General features: G+C 48.3%; 1 protein-coding gene across 1 annotated transcript; it reads right to left on the bottom strand.

Moving 5' to 3' along the window:
* Window positions 1–1,323: 1,323 nt before the first annotated feature.
* Window positions 1,324–16,992, bottom strand: LOC146346465 (uncharacterized). Its single transcript, XM_084854751.1, has 3 exons — window positions 16,370–16,992; window positions 14,858–15,903; window positions 1,324–2,741 (listed from the first exon to the last, which is right to left on the bottom strand). Exons 1-3 carry the CDS (start codon window positions 16,644–16,646, stop codon window positions 2,259–2,261), a joined length of 1,806 nt encoding a protein of 601 aa, XP_084710877.1. The 5' UTR covers window positions 16,647–16,992; the 3' UTR covers window positions 1,324–2,258.
* Window positions 16,993–17,158: the final 166 nt, after the last annotated feature.

Genomic DNA, 17,158 nt, shown 5'->3' with positions numbered 1-17,158 from the left:
TGTTGGACTACAATTCCCATAATCCCCCAGCTAGCATTGGCTGGTCTACACAGACTAGCCAGCAGCAGTATGGGGTGTACCTGGAGATGCCCAGGAATGAACCTGAGACCTTCCACATGCAAAGCCACTCATCCAGGATCCCTCTCCTAGCAAGCATTTGCACCACCATCTCCCCCTCCCTCCGCTGACAGTGTTTGAGATTCTCTCTATGTCAAACACACTGTATTCCATTTTTGCTCATAGATTAATCTTTTGAGACTAGTGATGGCCAAACCCTTTGGCAAGAGTCCCACAAGCCAAGGCCAAAGTATGAAGGGGGCATTGTTCTAATATGCACCACAGCAGCCTTCCCCAACCTTGTGGTTCGGAGCACAACTCCCAGCATTCCTGATCATTGGGCATGTTGGTTGGGCCTGATGGCAGTTGTAGTCCAAAACATCTGGAGGGCTTCAGGTTGGGAGAGGCTGCACTACAGATGCTATCCCTCGTCCTCCCCACCCAGTACCTTGGTCTTCTGAGCCACAGGGCCAGGCAGGGCGCAGTGCAGAGGAGGGAGGCAGCAATGCAACTGGGCGCCATGCCAGGCCCCACTCCTGCTCAGGCATATGCTATACCCCAGCTCCATGTGCCACACCTCATTCCACAGGTTGGCTGCCCATGTACTAGACTTCTGGTACCAGAAACGAATGAGCTCAGTGTTCATGTCAAAGGGTGAAATGCTTCTCTAGAGGCTTCCCCGATTATCTTTAGGAAAAATGGGGCGGGGTGGGGCGGGGCGGGAGAGGAATGAGGTGGCTCAGAGTGCTTTGGTTGCTTTGCCAGCTACAGCCTTTTCATGACATTTAAACATGATATAAGACTGAAATAGGTGGTGTAAATGTGCCTCCTGTCTGTCTTTTTTGCAAATGTAAAGATATGTCTGCATAAAGCCCCGGAGATAGAGTGGGATCGAACGCCAAAGAAAACCCAAGAGGGGAGGACTAGGTCTACTGCCTGAGGTCCTGTAGGGTGGTGATCCTGTCTCTCTCCACTGAACCCAACTCACTCCTGGCCACAGGCAGGGCATGTCCAGCCAACAACGGGTGTGGCCTTCGGAGGTCTGGGCCACCATGTCCTCCTTGCATGGCCATCACTCTCTGTAACACAGGGGATAATGTGTGACTGACTGCCCTTGCAGAATGATGATGATTATGAAGTGCTTTGCAAACTAAACTTCCTGTGCGAGTTCTCGGTACTCAGTACCAACCCAGAGCCTCCAGATGTGCTGGGCTACAACTGCCATCACGCCCAGCCAGCATGGCCAATGGCCATTGTCGATGGGAATGACGGGAGTTGCCGCCCAATACATCTGGAGGGCACCAGGTTGGGAAGGATGAGTCAGAGAGTGAGGTGGGATGAGCCCGCCTCCTGCAGAGGGGGTGTGTGTCCCTCCTCTTCTTGTCTCCTACAGCCCTGGAATCAATCATGGAATTAACCAAGGAATCATGAAACGCCATCTTGTGGTACACATCTGGATCACAGCCAAAGTTTATTTATATTAACACTGTCCCTTTTGAGAAGAACCGCTTGGCCTGGCCTCAGTCAGCAAACCCCAGCGGCTCTCTCCCAGCCTGGCACAATCTCTCTGTGCAGCAGGCTATTGTGATCCCCTCCCCAACCAGCAAAACATCATCCTTTGGAGCAGGCTTGGGAGCCACTGGAGAGATGCATACTATGAAAACTTACCTCCATGGGACCTACTGGCCGGCATACCACTGCCTGCTTCATCTTGACCCCCCCGCCCCATTACTCGCTGTGTCCCACCCATGGTCCCCACAGCTGGACAGGGTCACATGCACCCTGCCTTGCACCGTCACTCTCCTTTGTCTTCTCAAGGGTGGGACGGGGGGAGACCCCATGGCATTGACAGCCTACCGTGTGGCAAGCCCAAGCCCCAATCTGTGGAAGGCAGAGAGCTGGGCCGGCAGGGGCAATCAGTGTGCCCCCTCCATAAAGCCCACCCCACTGCCTTCAGGCCCCATCTGTTGGCCACAGCAGACTGGCTCCAGGGACAGGTTCTTGCCACTGCTCTGGGTTCTGCTTCTGCCCCTCCTGCAGAGGGCCAGCACTCCACCCCCTGGCTCAGCTCAGACTCCTGAGCTACGGTCACTTCTGGAGCCTCCTCCATGTTGTGACCCCATCGGCCACTTCTGCACATCCCTTCGCAATGGCCTTGTGCTTGGCTCCTTTGCAGGCCCTTGGCTGCTTCAGCTGGGATGCTATTGCCGCCCTCGCAGTCTGTCCATGAAACTGGGCCGCTTCCCTGCCCGCTCCCCATCCTTTCCTGTGCTGTGCTTTTGGTGTCCCTCAGACACCAGCCGGGGCCTTGACTCCTCGCGTGGCTCCTCCTTGAAGTGGGATTTGCGTGCCTTGGAGCTGCTGGCCCGCTGGCCTCGCCTGCTCTCCCGATGACTCTTTGTCACCCTGCCTCTCTTCTCTGGGTCTCTCTGCCCGGCAGACTGGAACGCCCTCTCCTGCTCTGCTATTTTGGCCTCCCGCAGGGACCGACGCTCAAAGGCCTCCACGATCCGGGGCACGCGGTTCTCTGCCTGTAGCTGGACCGCTACTTCTTCTGCAGAGGGGTCGGGCCTTTTATTGCTGGAGATCAATTTGGCACGAGGTCTCTGTTGCTCACAGAACAAGCAGGAACATGTGGCGGGTGAAGTACTTGTGTCATCACAGGCGAGGATCTGTGCAGCTGGCTATGGGGGAAAGGGAGGACGGGAAAAGCTTAAACACGGCTTGTAGCTGCTGTGCCCCAGTGGCCAGAAAGTTGCCAACACTTTGCCCAGTAGAGGTTCCTGCACCTCATGACAGCTGCACAACTGGAGGAAATTCAGCAGATGAAGATGCAGGGAGGGAGAAAAGCTGCACCTGTTGAATTCCTTCCTGGTAAAAGCCTCTGTCAAGAAAGGAGCAGCCAGCCACTGGCAGGAGGGCAGCAGGTTGGGGAAGGCTGAGTTAAGCAGAAAAAGACAGAAGAGCTGTATAATGCTTTCTAACTGTACGCACCAAGAGCTATGCTTCTGGAAGCACCCTCAGTGTGGACAATTCATGCAGAGGGAAGTATTGTTACGGTTTATTACATGTTTCATGCTTTAAAGAAATCAACTGTTGGAGAGAAAAATCATTTGTCTATCCTAGGTGTTCCCAACCTTTTTGGGCCCATGGGCGCATTTGGGAATTTGAGAAACTGCTGTGGGCACCACCACAAAATGTTTCGCACAGAGGATGTGGCTAGTCACGTAATAGTTGCTGTGGGGGCCTGGCTAGTTAAAAGGTAATTAATTTCCCCAAAAAACTGAATACAAGCAGAGGAAGGCTCTGAACTCCACAGCCAATCCACATATTTGAACCCACAGAAGCACAGCAAAATACCCTGTGAAGGCTTGAGGCCTACAGAGGCAAAGGGAAAAAAGGTCAGGCTTAGAGGCCTGGGTGGTTTTTTTTTTTTTTGTTAGAAGGGGGTATCCCTGAGAGGAGTAGTTTCATTTCCCCAGCTAAGTTTCATTTTCATTTCCCCAGTTAAGTTTCATTTCTTCAGATTTAAAGCAGTACTTTTGGTTTTGGGGGAGGAGGGTATATAAAGAGAGTGTCAGAAAGACCAGAGTAGTGAGAGCAGAGTTGAGAAGCCCAGAGCCTGAAGACGAAGCAGGAAGAAGCAGCCTGGAGAAATCTAAATACAGCTAGGGTAAAGGAACTTGCGTTTTGCAACTTTTCTTTTAAGGCCTTTTGTATCACTCAGCAATATTGTGTAAATACCTGTAGTTGTGGTTGCTTGCTTTAAATTTACTAATAAACTGTTGTGGTTAAACTCCCAAAGGTCTGGTCTGTCAATCATCCCATGTCTACAGCCTAAACGCCATGTTATTGGAAAGGGGAAGTTTAGATGAAGGAAAGCGGGACTCTTATGGAGGCAAGAGATCCTTAAGGGGGTCCGGGTCATAAGGGGAACCTTGACATGTGGTGTTAGCGGTGGGATTCTACCAAAGGTAAAATTTGACATGCCAAAATGTTTAGGGTTCTCCCAATAGAGCTGACAAAGGCAGCGTGTTCTATTTTTGGATCTGTGGATTAGGGAACAGACAGGCTAGCAAGGTGAGCCAGTATCTGTCTATGAAGAAAGCTGCCCAGATTGAGCCATGCAAAAAGGACAATTTGCAATGGGAAGAAAAAGCTGTGGAAGAGCTTAAAGTAATGCTGATCACACATGTAGCAGCTGGCATAAAGAGGCCCATAAGTCCTGCTGAGCCCCAAACAAAAGAATGGGAGGTCAAAGAAAGGGAACTGCAGATGTTGGCCAAGCAGAAGGAGGAGTACAAGTGGGAGTGGGAGCGGATCCAGCTGCAGGCTGAGCAACTGAAAGCCCAAGAGCAACGATGCAGACATGAGGAAAAGCTGCAAGAAGAATGTAAAGCCAAGAGGAAAAATGCAGACACAAGGAAAAGATGCAAGAGGAGCAACACAGACATGAGGAAAAGATGGCAAAGCTATGGCAGGAGCAGCCAGCTAGGGTCACCCGCAAGGACTTCATGGCATCCCTCCCAGGAGAAGACCCAAAGGTGTTCCTGACCACCTTTGAATAGGCATCACAGAAGTGGGGACTACAGGAGGGTGAATTTATTTGTTTGTTTGTTTAAAACATTTGTATCCCACCCTAAGATCTCAGGGTGGCATACAGATAAAATCCGTTTAAACAGTATAAAACAATAAACAAACACCTAAGGGCGCAATCCTATGGCCGCTAGTTTGCAGCTAGATGGACATAGGATAGGTTGGTTCCCTGAGAACTGACCTCCGCCCCCTCCCACGCTGTCTCGCAGGCAGCACGGAATGGCCCCACGCTCGGAAGAGGAGCGTGGAGCAGCACAAACGGGGAGTTCCTGGGGGCGTGTTGGGGTGGGGAAGTCGGAAATGCCAGCACGACACATTGTACGTGTCGTCCTGATGCTGCTTCCCGCACTCCGAGGTCCCACGGCTAGACAGCCAAAATTGGCTATCTAGCCGTAAATGCAGGACGATCCCCTCTGTGCTTCTCCTGCCCTGCATTGGATAGGCAGTCGCCTCCAAGTTCGGAGGCAGCCACCTATCCCGATAGGATTGCGCCCTCCAAACATATTAAACTATTAAGCAAGCCCATACAAATTAAAAACTAAAACAATAAAACAGTTAAAACAGTGTGCTGCTTTAGGGAATGATTTAGCCCTCAAAGGCTCTAGTAAAAAGCCATGTTTTTACTTGGCATCAAAATAAAACCAGTGTCTGAATATATGAAGTTTGTGCCTAATTTAATAAAAGGGGAGCTGGCACAGATCTATAATAGCATGCCAAGGGTGGGGCTGTTATCTATGTTCAGTTTAAAGAAACTGTGTTTAAAGGGTCCGGTTGGGTCCTGAGTACTTTAGAAAAAATGTTCAGAATGTTAGCTCCTCAGCCTGATAATTCTATGGTGGAATTTGGAACAAAGCTAAAAAACCTGCTACTGAAATGAGTAGAGGAAGCTAAGGCTGATACAAGGGAAAAAGTGCTAGAATTAATGGCTCTGGATCAGTTTTATTTTCAGTTACCCAGGGAAATAAACCTGAAGGTTAAGCATAAAGATCCTGACAATATAAGCCAAGCTGCTGAAATGGCTGACAAACTGACTGAAAACTGGGAAGGTTTGGGCCCAAGGTTGGAGTCTGAAAAGAACAGAGGGAAGGGAGAAACCTCAGTCAAAAAGGAATTTAAAAAAACCTCCAAATGATTCCTCTTACGCCAAGGATAGAGACGGCTATTGTGGCCAGACAGGCCATATCAGGAGCAATTGCCCTAGGTTACAAACCCCTTTGCCTGCTAAAGTGGGTGCTCCCAACAGGAACAAAACAAGCCCCAAGGTGTAGCAAGTATGAAACAGTCCTGTAATTGTGGGTTTGTGATCTCTAACTGTGAAGAGGTTAATAATTTAAAGAACCTGTTTATGTTAAGGATAAAACCATTATCGCCATGCTGGACTTGGAAGCAGGTTGTTCTTTAATACAGCGGTCCCCAACCTTTTGGCACCAGGGACCGGTCTTGTGGAAGACAATTTTTCCATGGTGGGGGGGGGATGGTTTCGCTGGCGGACATCTGGCTGCTGGGATGCAAATGGCATCCACTTGCGTCCCAGCAGCCACAAGTCCGCCAGCGTCCGGAGCCGGCTGGCAGCTCTGCAGACTTGCCACAGAGTGGAGCCAGCCGGGGCCGGTGAGGATTCGGGGGGGGAGGGACGGATTGCTTCCCGCCCCCCGCGGACCCAAGGTAGGGGGGTTTCGTACACCCCTACTGCAGCCCGGTTCCTAACAGGCCACGGACCGGTACCGGTCCGCAGCCTGGGGGTTGGGGACCCCTGCTTTAATACAAGCTGATTTGGTGTCACCTGGAGATCTAGTACCAGGAAGGTACATAGAAATTCAGGGAGTAAAGGGCCCATCTTTTGATGCCCCAGTGGCAAGGTTGTCCATAAAATGGAGGGGATGGCAAGGGTTGTATGAGTTTGGTGTGATGGAACCGCAAGCCCAATTTGCCCCTATCGTTCTGGGGCGTGTTTCCATGCCATCAGCTTCACTTTGTTTGCAACTCTGTTGTGATATTTCCCCAATTGCATCTTCTCCTTTTCCTGTTTCCACAGCCCTTAAAGCCCAGCTTATCACTGTAGCCTGGGGCTCTGTGCTGAGCTCTAATCGAATTATATTCTTGATGGCTGGGTGGAGTCTGGGTGGGTGGAGTCTGATTACCTCATCAGTGTTCCCACCTTCTTGGTGTTTCCAGGACAATGGAAGGAGAAGCTAATGGAGGAGTACCAGATTTTTAAAAAGGAATCAGCTTTGCTGTGAAGAGAGGCTTCCCCCCCTCCCCTCCCTTCTCCTTTCCCCTGAAAGTCCAGATGCACCTGCATTTCAGGAGCAAGCCTCATTGAGCACAATGGGAGCTACTTCTGACAAGACAGTAATGGGTTTGTTGGGGGAAAGAGAGCAGTAAACACAAAGAGAGAAACCAGCCCCCATTGTTACCTGCAGGATCTCTATAATTAAGCTGTGCAGTACTTTCTTCCTAAGGCAATTCATCAGAGCCTCTAGATCCCACTTGGTGGCTTAATCGCACTTAAGGAATTGGGCTTAAAAGTGAGCCATTTCAACTAAGGGGGAATCTCTGTACGTTCTGATGTGGGCATTCAAAGGCAAGCCTCATTGACTGCAATGAGAGTTACTGAGGAGACACTAATGGGTTTCTTGTGGGAAAGAGTTAGAAACCAGCCCCCATTTTAAAGCACAAGGAGTTGCATCCTAAGGCAATGGATCGGAACCTCAACATTACGCTTAATCGCATTTAAGGAATTGGGCTTTGATATATGCTGTGTCAATTGAGGGGCTTCTCTGTTATTTAGAATCATAGAATAGTAGGGTTGGAAGGGGCCTACAAGGCCATCGGGTCCAACCCCCTGCTCAATGCAGGAATCCAAGTCAGAGCATCCCTGACAGATGGCTGTCTAGCCTCGTCTTCAATGCCTCTAGCGTGGGAGAGCCCACCCCCTCCCTAGGGAATAGGTTCCATTGCCATATTGCTCTAACAGTCAGGAAGTTTTTCTTGATGTTCAGCTGGAATCTGGCTTCCTGTAACTTGAGCCCATTATTCCGTGTCCTGCACTCTGGGATGATTGAGAAGAGATCCTGGCCTTCCTGTCTGTGACAACCTTTCAAGTACTTGAAGAGGGCTATCATATCTCCTCTCAGTCTTCTCTTCTCAAGGCTAAACATGCCCAGTTCTTTCAGTCTCTCCTCATGGGCTTTGTTTCCAGTCCCCTGATCATCTTTGTTCCCTCCTCTGAACCCTCTCCAGTTTGTCTGCATCCTTCTTAAAGTGTGGCACCCAGAACTAGACACAGTACTCCAGATGAGGCCTAACCAATGCTGAGTAGAGCGGAACTAGTACTTCCTGGGATTTGGAAGCTATGCTTCTATTAATGTACCCCAAAAGAGCATTTGCCTTTTTTGCAGCCACATCACATGGTTGGCTCATATTCAGCTTGTGATCGACAATTCCAAGATCCTTCTCGCTTGTAGTGTGGTTGAGCCACGTATCCCCCATCTTGTAACTGTGCATTTGGTTTCTTTTTCCTAGGTGCAGAACTTGGCATTTCTCCCTATGAAATGTCATTCTGTTGTTTTCTGTCCAGCAATCCAGTCTATCCAGATCACTTTGAATTTTGTTTCTGTCTTCCAAAGTATTAGCTATCCCACCCAATTTTGTGTCATCTGCAAATTTGTTCAGCATTCCCTGCACCTCCTCCTCCAAGTCATAATAAAAATGTTGAAGAGCACTGGGCCCAGGACTGAACCCTGCGGTACCCCACTCGTTACCTCTCCCCAGTTGGAGAAGGTCCCATTGATAAGCACTCTTTGAGTCCGATTCTGTAGCCATCTGTGGATCCACCGGATCGTTGTTTCATCTAGCCCACTTTGAGCTAGTTTGCTCATCAGGAGATCATGGGGCTCCAGGAGATCGTGATCATGGGGATCATGGAGATCATGTCGAAAGCTTTGCTGAAGGCGAGGTATATTATGTCCACAGCATACCCATGGTCCACAAGGGAGGTGACTTGATCAAAAAATGAGATCAGATTTGTCTGGCAGGACTTGTTCTTGACAAATCCATCTTGGCTTCGAGTAATCACGGCATTGTTTTCAAGGTGCTTACAGATGGATTGCTTTATCATCTGCTCCAGAATTTTCCCAGGGATTGATGTCAGACTGACTGGTCTGTAGTTCCCAGGTTCCTCCTTTTTACCCTTTTTGAAGATAGGGACATTAGCCCTCCTCCAGTTATCTGGCACTTCCCCTGTCCTCCATGATTTCTCAAAGAGAATAGACAGTGGTTCTGAGAGTTCTTCTGCCAGTTCCTTTATTACTGTAGGGTGCAGCTCATCTGGCCCTGGAGATTTGAACTCATTCAAAGTAATGAGGTGTTCCTTGACCATATGCCTGTCGATCTCAAGCTGCAATTCTGCCCTTTCAGCCTGCACTTCGCCTTTGCCAGAGGGGTCATTGACCCTCTTTTGGGAGAACACTGAGCCAAAGTAGGAATTGAGTACCTCTGCCTTTTCTTTGTCATCTGTTATCATTTTGCCATCCTTATTTAATAGCTGAACAACCATTTCTTTCCTCTGCCTTTTACTATGCACATAGCTGAAGAAAGCCTTTTTGTTACTTTTAGCCTCCCTCGCTAACCTCAGCTTGTTCTCAGCTTTAGCCTTCCTGACGCCATCCCTGCAATTCTGTGCTACCTGCCTGTACTCTTCCTTTGTTCCTTGGCCTTCTCTCCACTCCCTATATGTGTGCTTCTTTGTTTTCAGGTCATCTCTAAGCTTTTTGTGAAGCCACATTGGCTTCTTCTGTTGTCTTCCACATTTTTTTCTTGTTGGAATGGTTTGTAATTGTGCCTTGAGAATTTCCTTTTTTAAAAGCTCCCACCCATCTTGGACTCCTTTTCTCGTTAGAGTCGCTTGCCATGGGACCTTACTGATCATTGTTCTGAGTTTATTAAAATCAGCTTTCCTAAAATCCAGGGTACGCATTTGACTACACTCGGCTTTTGCTTCCCTTAGAACCAAGAACTCAAGTATAACATGGTTGCTTTCCCCCAGAGTTTGTGTAACAGCTACTTTATCCACCAAGTCATCTCTGTTGGTTAGGATCAAGTCAAGGATAGCCGATCCTCTAGTTCCTTCCTTGACTTTCTGTAGGAGGAAGTTATCCGCCACACAAGTCAGGAACTCAGTGACCATTTCTGTGGTCACTGAGAGGGCAAGCCTCATTCAGCACAATGGGAGAAAACACCCCTTGACTGGGGTCATGGGCTGTGTTCTGGTGCTTATTTTCAATGATGTTTTAAAAGTTGGTCCCTCAGCATCCTGCTCCAAAACGGTGATGAAACTTCCAGGAAACAGGGAGGGAAGGGGTTGGGTCACTGAGGTCAGAGTGACACACCCACAAAGGCCCGGCTGGCTACATGCCCCATGGGCAGGACTATGATACTGATCCCAGTGCGGTTGTGGAAACAGGTCAGTAACGGAGCTGAAGTAAGCTGGAAAAGTCAGACTAGAACCAGTCTCAGAAGAAGCAGTTTTTCCCCGTTAAAATGCAGGGCTGGTGCTGAATGGCCACGATGTTATGGAAACACAGAGACCTCACCGCGCAGCCAGATTGGAGTAAATCGCTGGTGGAAACGCAGCCTGGGAAAAGATATAATGGGTCCAGATGCTCAAATATGTGTGGTAACTTGCAATCAAAATAAAAGGGGGGAAGCTCCAGGGGAGGGCCATGAAAAAATTGTTCCGGAAAAAGGAAAAGAACCAGAAGTACAACTTTTATTGATCCCTAAGGGATTAAGCCAAACCCCAGAACCTCCCCAGGAAGAAGCAAATGCAGTCCTGGAAGAGGCAGAACAAGCCTGTAAGGAATCTGCAGAATCTAACCCCAGTCAAGTAACTGAGGCAAGCGGTTCTGTAGAGGAGAGGGTTCTAGAGAGCCAGGTTTCTGACTTAGGAGGAACAGAGGAGTTCAAACAGAAAGTACTCACTGATCCTGGTTTGGTACCTTTAAAAAGAATTGCTCTCCCTGAGGAGGTGCCTTTGCCTGAGGAAAATCGGGAGCAGGTTATTTGGAACAAAGGGTTGCTGTATAGACTCTGGTTGCCACAAACCCAAGAGCTAAACTGGGAGCCCCTAAAACAACTGGTGGTACCTAAAAAATTCCAGCTAAAGTTACTGAAACTAGCCCATGATATGCCATGCGCAGGACATTTGGGAAAAAAGACTAAACAAAGGAAAATGGCAAATTTCTTCTGGTCTGGTATTGCCAAACAGGTAGCTGAGTATTGCAGGTCTTGTGACACCTGTCAGCAGGTGGGCACCAAGGTAAAGCCCCATTGAAACCTCTGCCTATCATAGGAGAGACTTTTTTCAGAGTGGGAATGGATACAGTGGGCCCCTTCAATAAACACGCAGAGGAAAAGAATACATCCTCACATTGGTAGATTTTGCCACAAGGTACCCAGAAGCTGTGGGTACACTGGCCTCTATAGATGCCTAATCTGTAGCTGAGGCTTTGCTGGAAATTTTTTTTTTTACAGGATTTCCCTCAGAGGTTTTGACAGATTGTGGAACAATTTTTTCTCTCTCTGAGGTAATGGAATGTCTGTGGAAGTGTTGTGGGGTAAAACACTTGAAAACTACTGCATACCACCCACAATGCAATGGATTGGTTGAGAGATTTCATGCCCCCCTTCAGGGAATGATGAAGGCTTAGGTAGCACCCCCACCCCCGCCGACTGGGATAGCAAACTGCTCTTTGATTATAGAGATGAAACCTGGGTGGGGCCAGGAAGCAACGCTTTCCTTCTCATCCTGCCCACCCAACCACTGATCAGTGGCAGGTTCAGGAACAGGAAGGAGAATCTGGCACCCTGACATTTTTCAAGTTTTTAAAAATTAATTTTTTTTTTAAGGAAGCAGGGAGTGGGAAGCTTTGTGGGTGCCTTGGGAGTCCCCGTGGGTGCTGCATTGGGAACCACGGTCTATCTAGTGCTCTCTTGCAGCAAAGAAATTTGGGAAATGTGGCCCTGCAAAAGACCTAAGTTATTGCGGTGAATTTCAGGATGGTCCACCCCATCCCTTAAATACTGGTACACCAGGAGGCTTGAAAATACTTCAGGATGTTCCAGTGGTGACCAACAGTCCAGTTCTAAAGATTGGCAGTGGCAGGTAAGCAGAGACCAGCAGTGCCAAAGCTACATTTTCATACTTTCGGCACCCAGGGAGGAGAAAACAACAGACAGCTCAGAGCCTTGTGGAACAACCTCTGGCATGGAGCTGGCAAGCTGCATTCCTTCCTGAACATTTGCCCTGCCTGCAGTCAGATTACCACAAGGGCCAATTGCATAGGTACATTCTCTCCTCACATTTTGAAAATGTGTGTGTAATCAGGGAGCAAATATGACTCACTGTCAACTCTGGTGTGGTGGCATGTGTTTGGATTCATCATACTCTACTGCAGCCTTCCCCAACCTGGTGACCTCCAGATGTGCTGGATTGCAACTCCCATCATTCCCAGTCCAACACATCCGGAGGGCACAAAGTTGGGGACAGCTGGTCTGTTGAGTCATATTTTCAAAACTGCTAGTGTTCCCATGGAGCCCTATATTCACCTATACATCTCTCATGTCTGTCTACCTATCCAACCACAAAGCTGTTGGTTTCAGAAACAATATAGCAGCGTTTCATAATCTAAACATGCCCTGCTAATGCTTTTTAATCATCAGAACTTTTGTTTCTGCAGCCTCCATGCCCTCGCCATGGTTCTGCAACTGTATCCGTTTGATGACATTTCAAATGGATCATTCAGGCTTGGCTTGACAGATATAGATTGTCTCACCATTACATCTTTTCCTCTTACCAATGGTATTATATCAATCATAGAAATCCTAAAATTTTTATGTCTGACAACGTAGTTTAAATTACATTGGAAATTGGAAATTCCCAATGGAAAATGGAAATTAATTTTAATTATTTAGCATTTATAATTAACATGATAAACATGACTTAAATGCTGAATCTATTCCTGATTCTATCTGCTGATAGAATATTTACATTATTAGAACTGTTAATAGCAATAACAGAAAAAACGTATTTTGAGGCAAATATTAGTTCACATAATCTTAGCGCATATGATCAGCCTCTGCTTGCATAATGGGTGAACAGCCTTGCTGGCCACTTCCCCTGTGTGTGGATCTAAAACTTCCTAAGAAGAGACATGGACCTGGTTTGGATGTCACTAAGTCATAATTTAGTGTTATGCAAATGAGGCTGGTTGAGCCTTGGGCTCATGGGTTCCCCCCTCTCCTCTTCTCTCTCAGAAGTGCAAGGAGGAGGTCAGAAGCATCTGCTTCTGGCCATGCTGGCTGGGAATGATGGGAGTTGCAGTCCAATACATCTGGAGGGCACCACGTTGGGAAAGGTTGGTTTAAATTAACTGCAGTTCCCAGCTGAGACATAACAACAAGCTGTGGTTAGTTTAAACTAGGAAGTGGATACTTCCAGTTTCATGGCCATGCCAGGGAGCATCAACTCTGAGGCCCGCCCAGGGTTGTTTGTGTGATGTTAAACTGGTTTAGCATTCCATCCAAACTGGAACATAAAGTGGATGGACATCACTGGATTCCTCAATTCTGCATTTTTATTTATGTTTTTGAAGGAGACTCCCTTGAGTAGGAGAGGTGAATTCCCCCGGCCACTGGATTTGTCCTATAACTGCATTGCTTAGATTGCTTTTAAAAAAAGGATTAAACAAATTCATTATTATTATTAAATTTATTAAATTCATGAAGGATGGATAGATCTATCAAAGGTTTAAAGGCTTGGTTAGCTTTTAATGTGGAATTATTATTATTGTTTGCTTCTGTCTCTCTTGTTTTCTTATGTATTGAAGTTTTGTGTGTGTGTGTGTGTGTGTGTGTGGGTCTATCTGTAATTGTAAGCCATCTTGAGCAAGTTTCCAAGGAAAAGTGGGCTATACGTTTAAAAATAAATAAATAAATATAAATATAAATATATATATATATTCCAAGGTAGTCAGACCGTAATTTTCATCAAGGCTCATGGAGGTTCAGCCCTGGCACCAGCTTTTCATGCCAGGAATAGATGAAAGTTCCCCTGAAAAGGTGATCTACTTACTCTTGAGTAAGCAGAGAGGAACCCCACACGTCAGTGGGGGAAGGACTTGTAGAGCAGAAGTCATTATTTTAGACTGTGACAGAAGTGAGCCCCAAACATCTCTCTTTCTGGAAATGAAGCACTTCAGGTAGTAGGCCTGTGAAGAGCAGATTTTGGGGACCAGGAAGAGGGAGGCCTGCTGCCTTTGGGGCCTGTCCAGCTGGTGCACAAGCTCAAGGGGAAGCTGCAAGAAGAATGTCAGATGCTGCCTGATATCAGCTCAGACTATTTGTCCACCGAGCCCGGTAATGTCTGCTCTAGCCTTCCCCAACCAGGCATCCTCCAGATGTGTTGGACTCCCATCACCCCAGGCCAGCAGAGTCACTGGTAAAACACATCTGGAGAGTGCATGGTTGGGGATGGCTGGACTCTGACTGGAGCAGCTCTCCAGGGTCTCAGGTAGAAAGACAGATTACCCAGCACTGCTGCCTTCTCCTTTTAACTGGAGATTGCTGGAGATTGGACCTGGGACCTTCGACCTTCACAGCAGATGCTCTGTCACTAAGCTGTGGTCCCTCTGGCATGATGGACAGTCCCATATTCTTCCTTGGGCAAGCAGAAGATTTTTGGAGTTGACCCAACTACAGAAGTAACCAAAGTCATTGTCTGGGCAGCATGCATGAAACACCACAGGGGATCTTAGAGGTATATCCTTGGATGGCTCTCCATGCTGTGGAAGATGCTGGGGAGTAAATTGTTTTAGGCTGGCCTTGGGAAATACTTCCTAGGACTCCCGCCCCCGCTTTATGCTGGTATTTATGTTTGCTGCCAGTCACTGTCAACAATACTGGCCTAGATGGACCAAGGGTCTGACTTGGTTTATGGCACTTTCTATGTTTCTAGTCCAACCCTCTGAAAATCGAGGCTTGGCACATCCCCAGCTGATGGATGCCTGGCCTGTGTTTGAAGCCCTCTAGTGCAGGAGAGTCCACCACCCCTCCAGACAGGTGGTTCCATTGCTGAACGGCTCTTCAGCGAGTGAGGCTTGCCAAGTGATGTGAGCATGGCAACCCCGCACTGTTTCCCCCTCACCTGATGACTGGGATTCACTTCTCGATGGCTGTTCCTTCTGCGCCTGGCCTCAGCAGGGAGCTCCCGACTCTGGCAGTCTCCAGCATCTCCTGCTCTGCCCCAGGGAACCCCTTCCTTCTGATCCAGGGGTCTGTAAGCAGGACACCTCGCTGGAGTCACTGGGCTTGCCAAACGTGCGACTCCATGCTTGCGTTGCCTTGGGTGGGCTGGAGGCTCTTCCACTGGGGTCTGCTCCAGCCACTGCTGCACTTTTGTAAGTCGGTCTGGGATCTGTTGTGGGCAGGCAGGTGCAATCCTTTCCTTTGGGCGGGGGGCACTCATGCCATCTCTGTCCTCTTCTTGCAGTGGGGCCCAGCAGTTCTCATAGAGGGCCTCCTTCCCTTCTGGCAGATCCTGGTTAAATGCTTGGCAGGCCCTGCAGCTTCGGACATGGCTGATCCGGCACTGGGGCAAGATCCTGGCTGAGCTGCTCACAGTTGTGGAGGGCCTGCTACCTTCGTGCCTCCAGACTGGGCCTTCTGAAGTGCCCCCCTTGTGCTGGAGGTGCCTCAGGCATGGATCATGGCGTGTACCAGGGTCATAATTGTCTGGAGAACTACAGGTGTGTTCTGCCACCATATCTCTTCTTGCTTGGACTGCCCGGCTCTGATTCTGTCTCCTGCTCGTTCGCTCAGTGCCTGCATGTCCCTTTTCAGCACTTCTATGGGCTCTGCTGTGGCTGGTGGGCTCTTCTTGTGGGGCCTCCATGTTCTCAAAGGTGTCGGACAGGTGGGCAGTGTCACTAGTCCAAGCTTTGAGTTTCTCTGAGAAGAAGGTGTCCAGCTTTTCTGCAGCATTGCGGTTGAACAGGGAGGACCTCTCGATGCCGAGACTAGGGGAAGAGCGTACATGTGGACACTGTGGTGGCTGATGCCCCTCAGAATCCTTTACACAGTTCCATGCTGAACCTTTGTAACGCTGGAGGTGGCTTTGGTGACCAGCATAATTCTTCTTGCTCTGCGGGACTGACTTTCCAAGGCTGCAGTCCCGAATGGATCTAGAGAGATCTAAAAATAAAGAAATAACAGAATGACTCAATGAAATGTCTTCAACTCATGGCCTTCTCCACCAAGATCAGCCTTCCCCAACCTGGTGCCCTCTGAATGTGTTGGACTATGCCAGCTAGGGGGTTATGGGAGTTGTAGACCAACATATCTGGAGGGCATCAGGTTGGGGAAGGCAGACCTAGAACTTAAGAGCTGGGAATGAGTGCCACCCTTTGAAGGACTGTTAACTTTATATAATCCCCATGCATGGTGATTGCCTCTTCCATACCATGCAAAGTACATACCGTGTAACTGAAGCATTGCAATTGGGGCATGTGTCCATGTGTTGTCCGAGTATGCTGTTTAAGGTAGGGGAGCTATCATTCCAAATATATACAATAAAATCTAGCAATTGGGGCAAGAACTGTCTCCCCTCCTCCACACCCTCCCAGTCCATGTTTACGGCTCCGTTCTTCTCCATGCTTACCAGAAATGATTGAAATTGTTGAAATCTCACGATCTCTCCACTGCCTGCTGGTATCATTGACATAGTCAGGATCAGTCTCCCAGTCATCTTCCTCGTCAGCATCATGAGGAAACTGCCTGGCTCGATCTGGTCTTTGGTGGCTCCGCCTGTTCCTGCAAGCATTTGGAGACCTGTTGGCCAAAGGACACCGAGGATGGGCCATGTATGAGGACCAAGAAGTCTTGATGCTCAGCAAAGAGGTCAAGGTTGGTTGCGCAGAGCTGGAGCTAAAGAGCATTGCTTTAGTCCGAGCAGGGTCTGGATTCTGGCCACTGTGATGTCACAGCAGTGTCACGCTCAGTTCTCAGTTCTTTTCTTCGTCTTCCATGCAACAACCTGCCACTGTTTTTTGTACCACCTAGCCTGATGAAAAGTTCTGGATAACTCAAAAGCTTGCACAATCTTTTGTGGCATTTTGCTGCTCCTAATAAACATGTTACCCAACGGTGGCATTTGGATTTTATTTTCTCATAGCCCAGCATGGTTATCTTTATTATTTTTGTGCCTCCTCTTTATGTGACAATGATCCTCTAAATGCCTCCTGAGAACCTGCCTTTGTTGGCTTACACAGCTGCCACTGGTTTCTACTCCTCATGGTTGCATTGATCTGTTGGAAATATAATGGCAAGAATACATGAGGAAGTGGAAACAAAGAAGAAGAGGAAAAGAGAATGCATGGTGCATTTCTGCTCTCCTGTTTTGATAGGCTAATAAGGATTTTGTTCTTTTTCTTTTCCTTTTTGCATGCAT

This window comes from Heloderma suspectum, chromosome 4, assembly GCF_057233095.1.
Source record: "Heloderma suspectum isolate Gila_16-S chromosome 4, 16-S_ref, whole genome shotgun sequence".
NCBI lineage: Eukaryota > Metazoa > Chordata > Lepidosauria > Squamata > Helodermatidae > Heloderma > Heloderma suspectum.
This window is presented reverse-complemented; position numbering and strand designations above follow the sequence as displayed.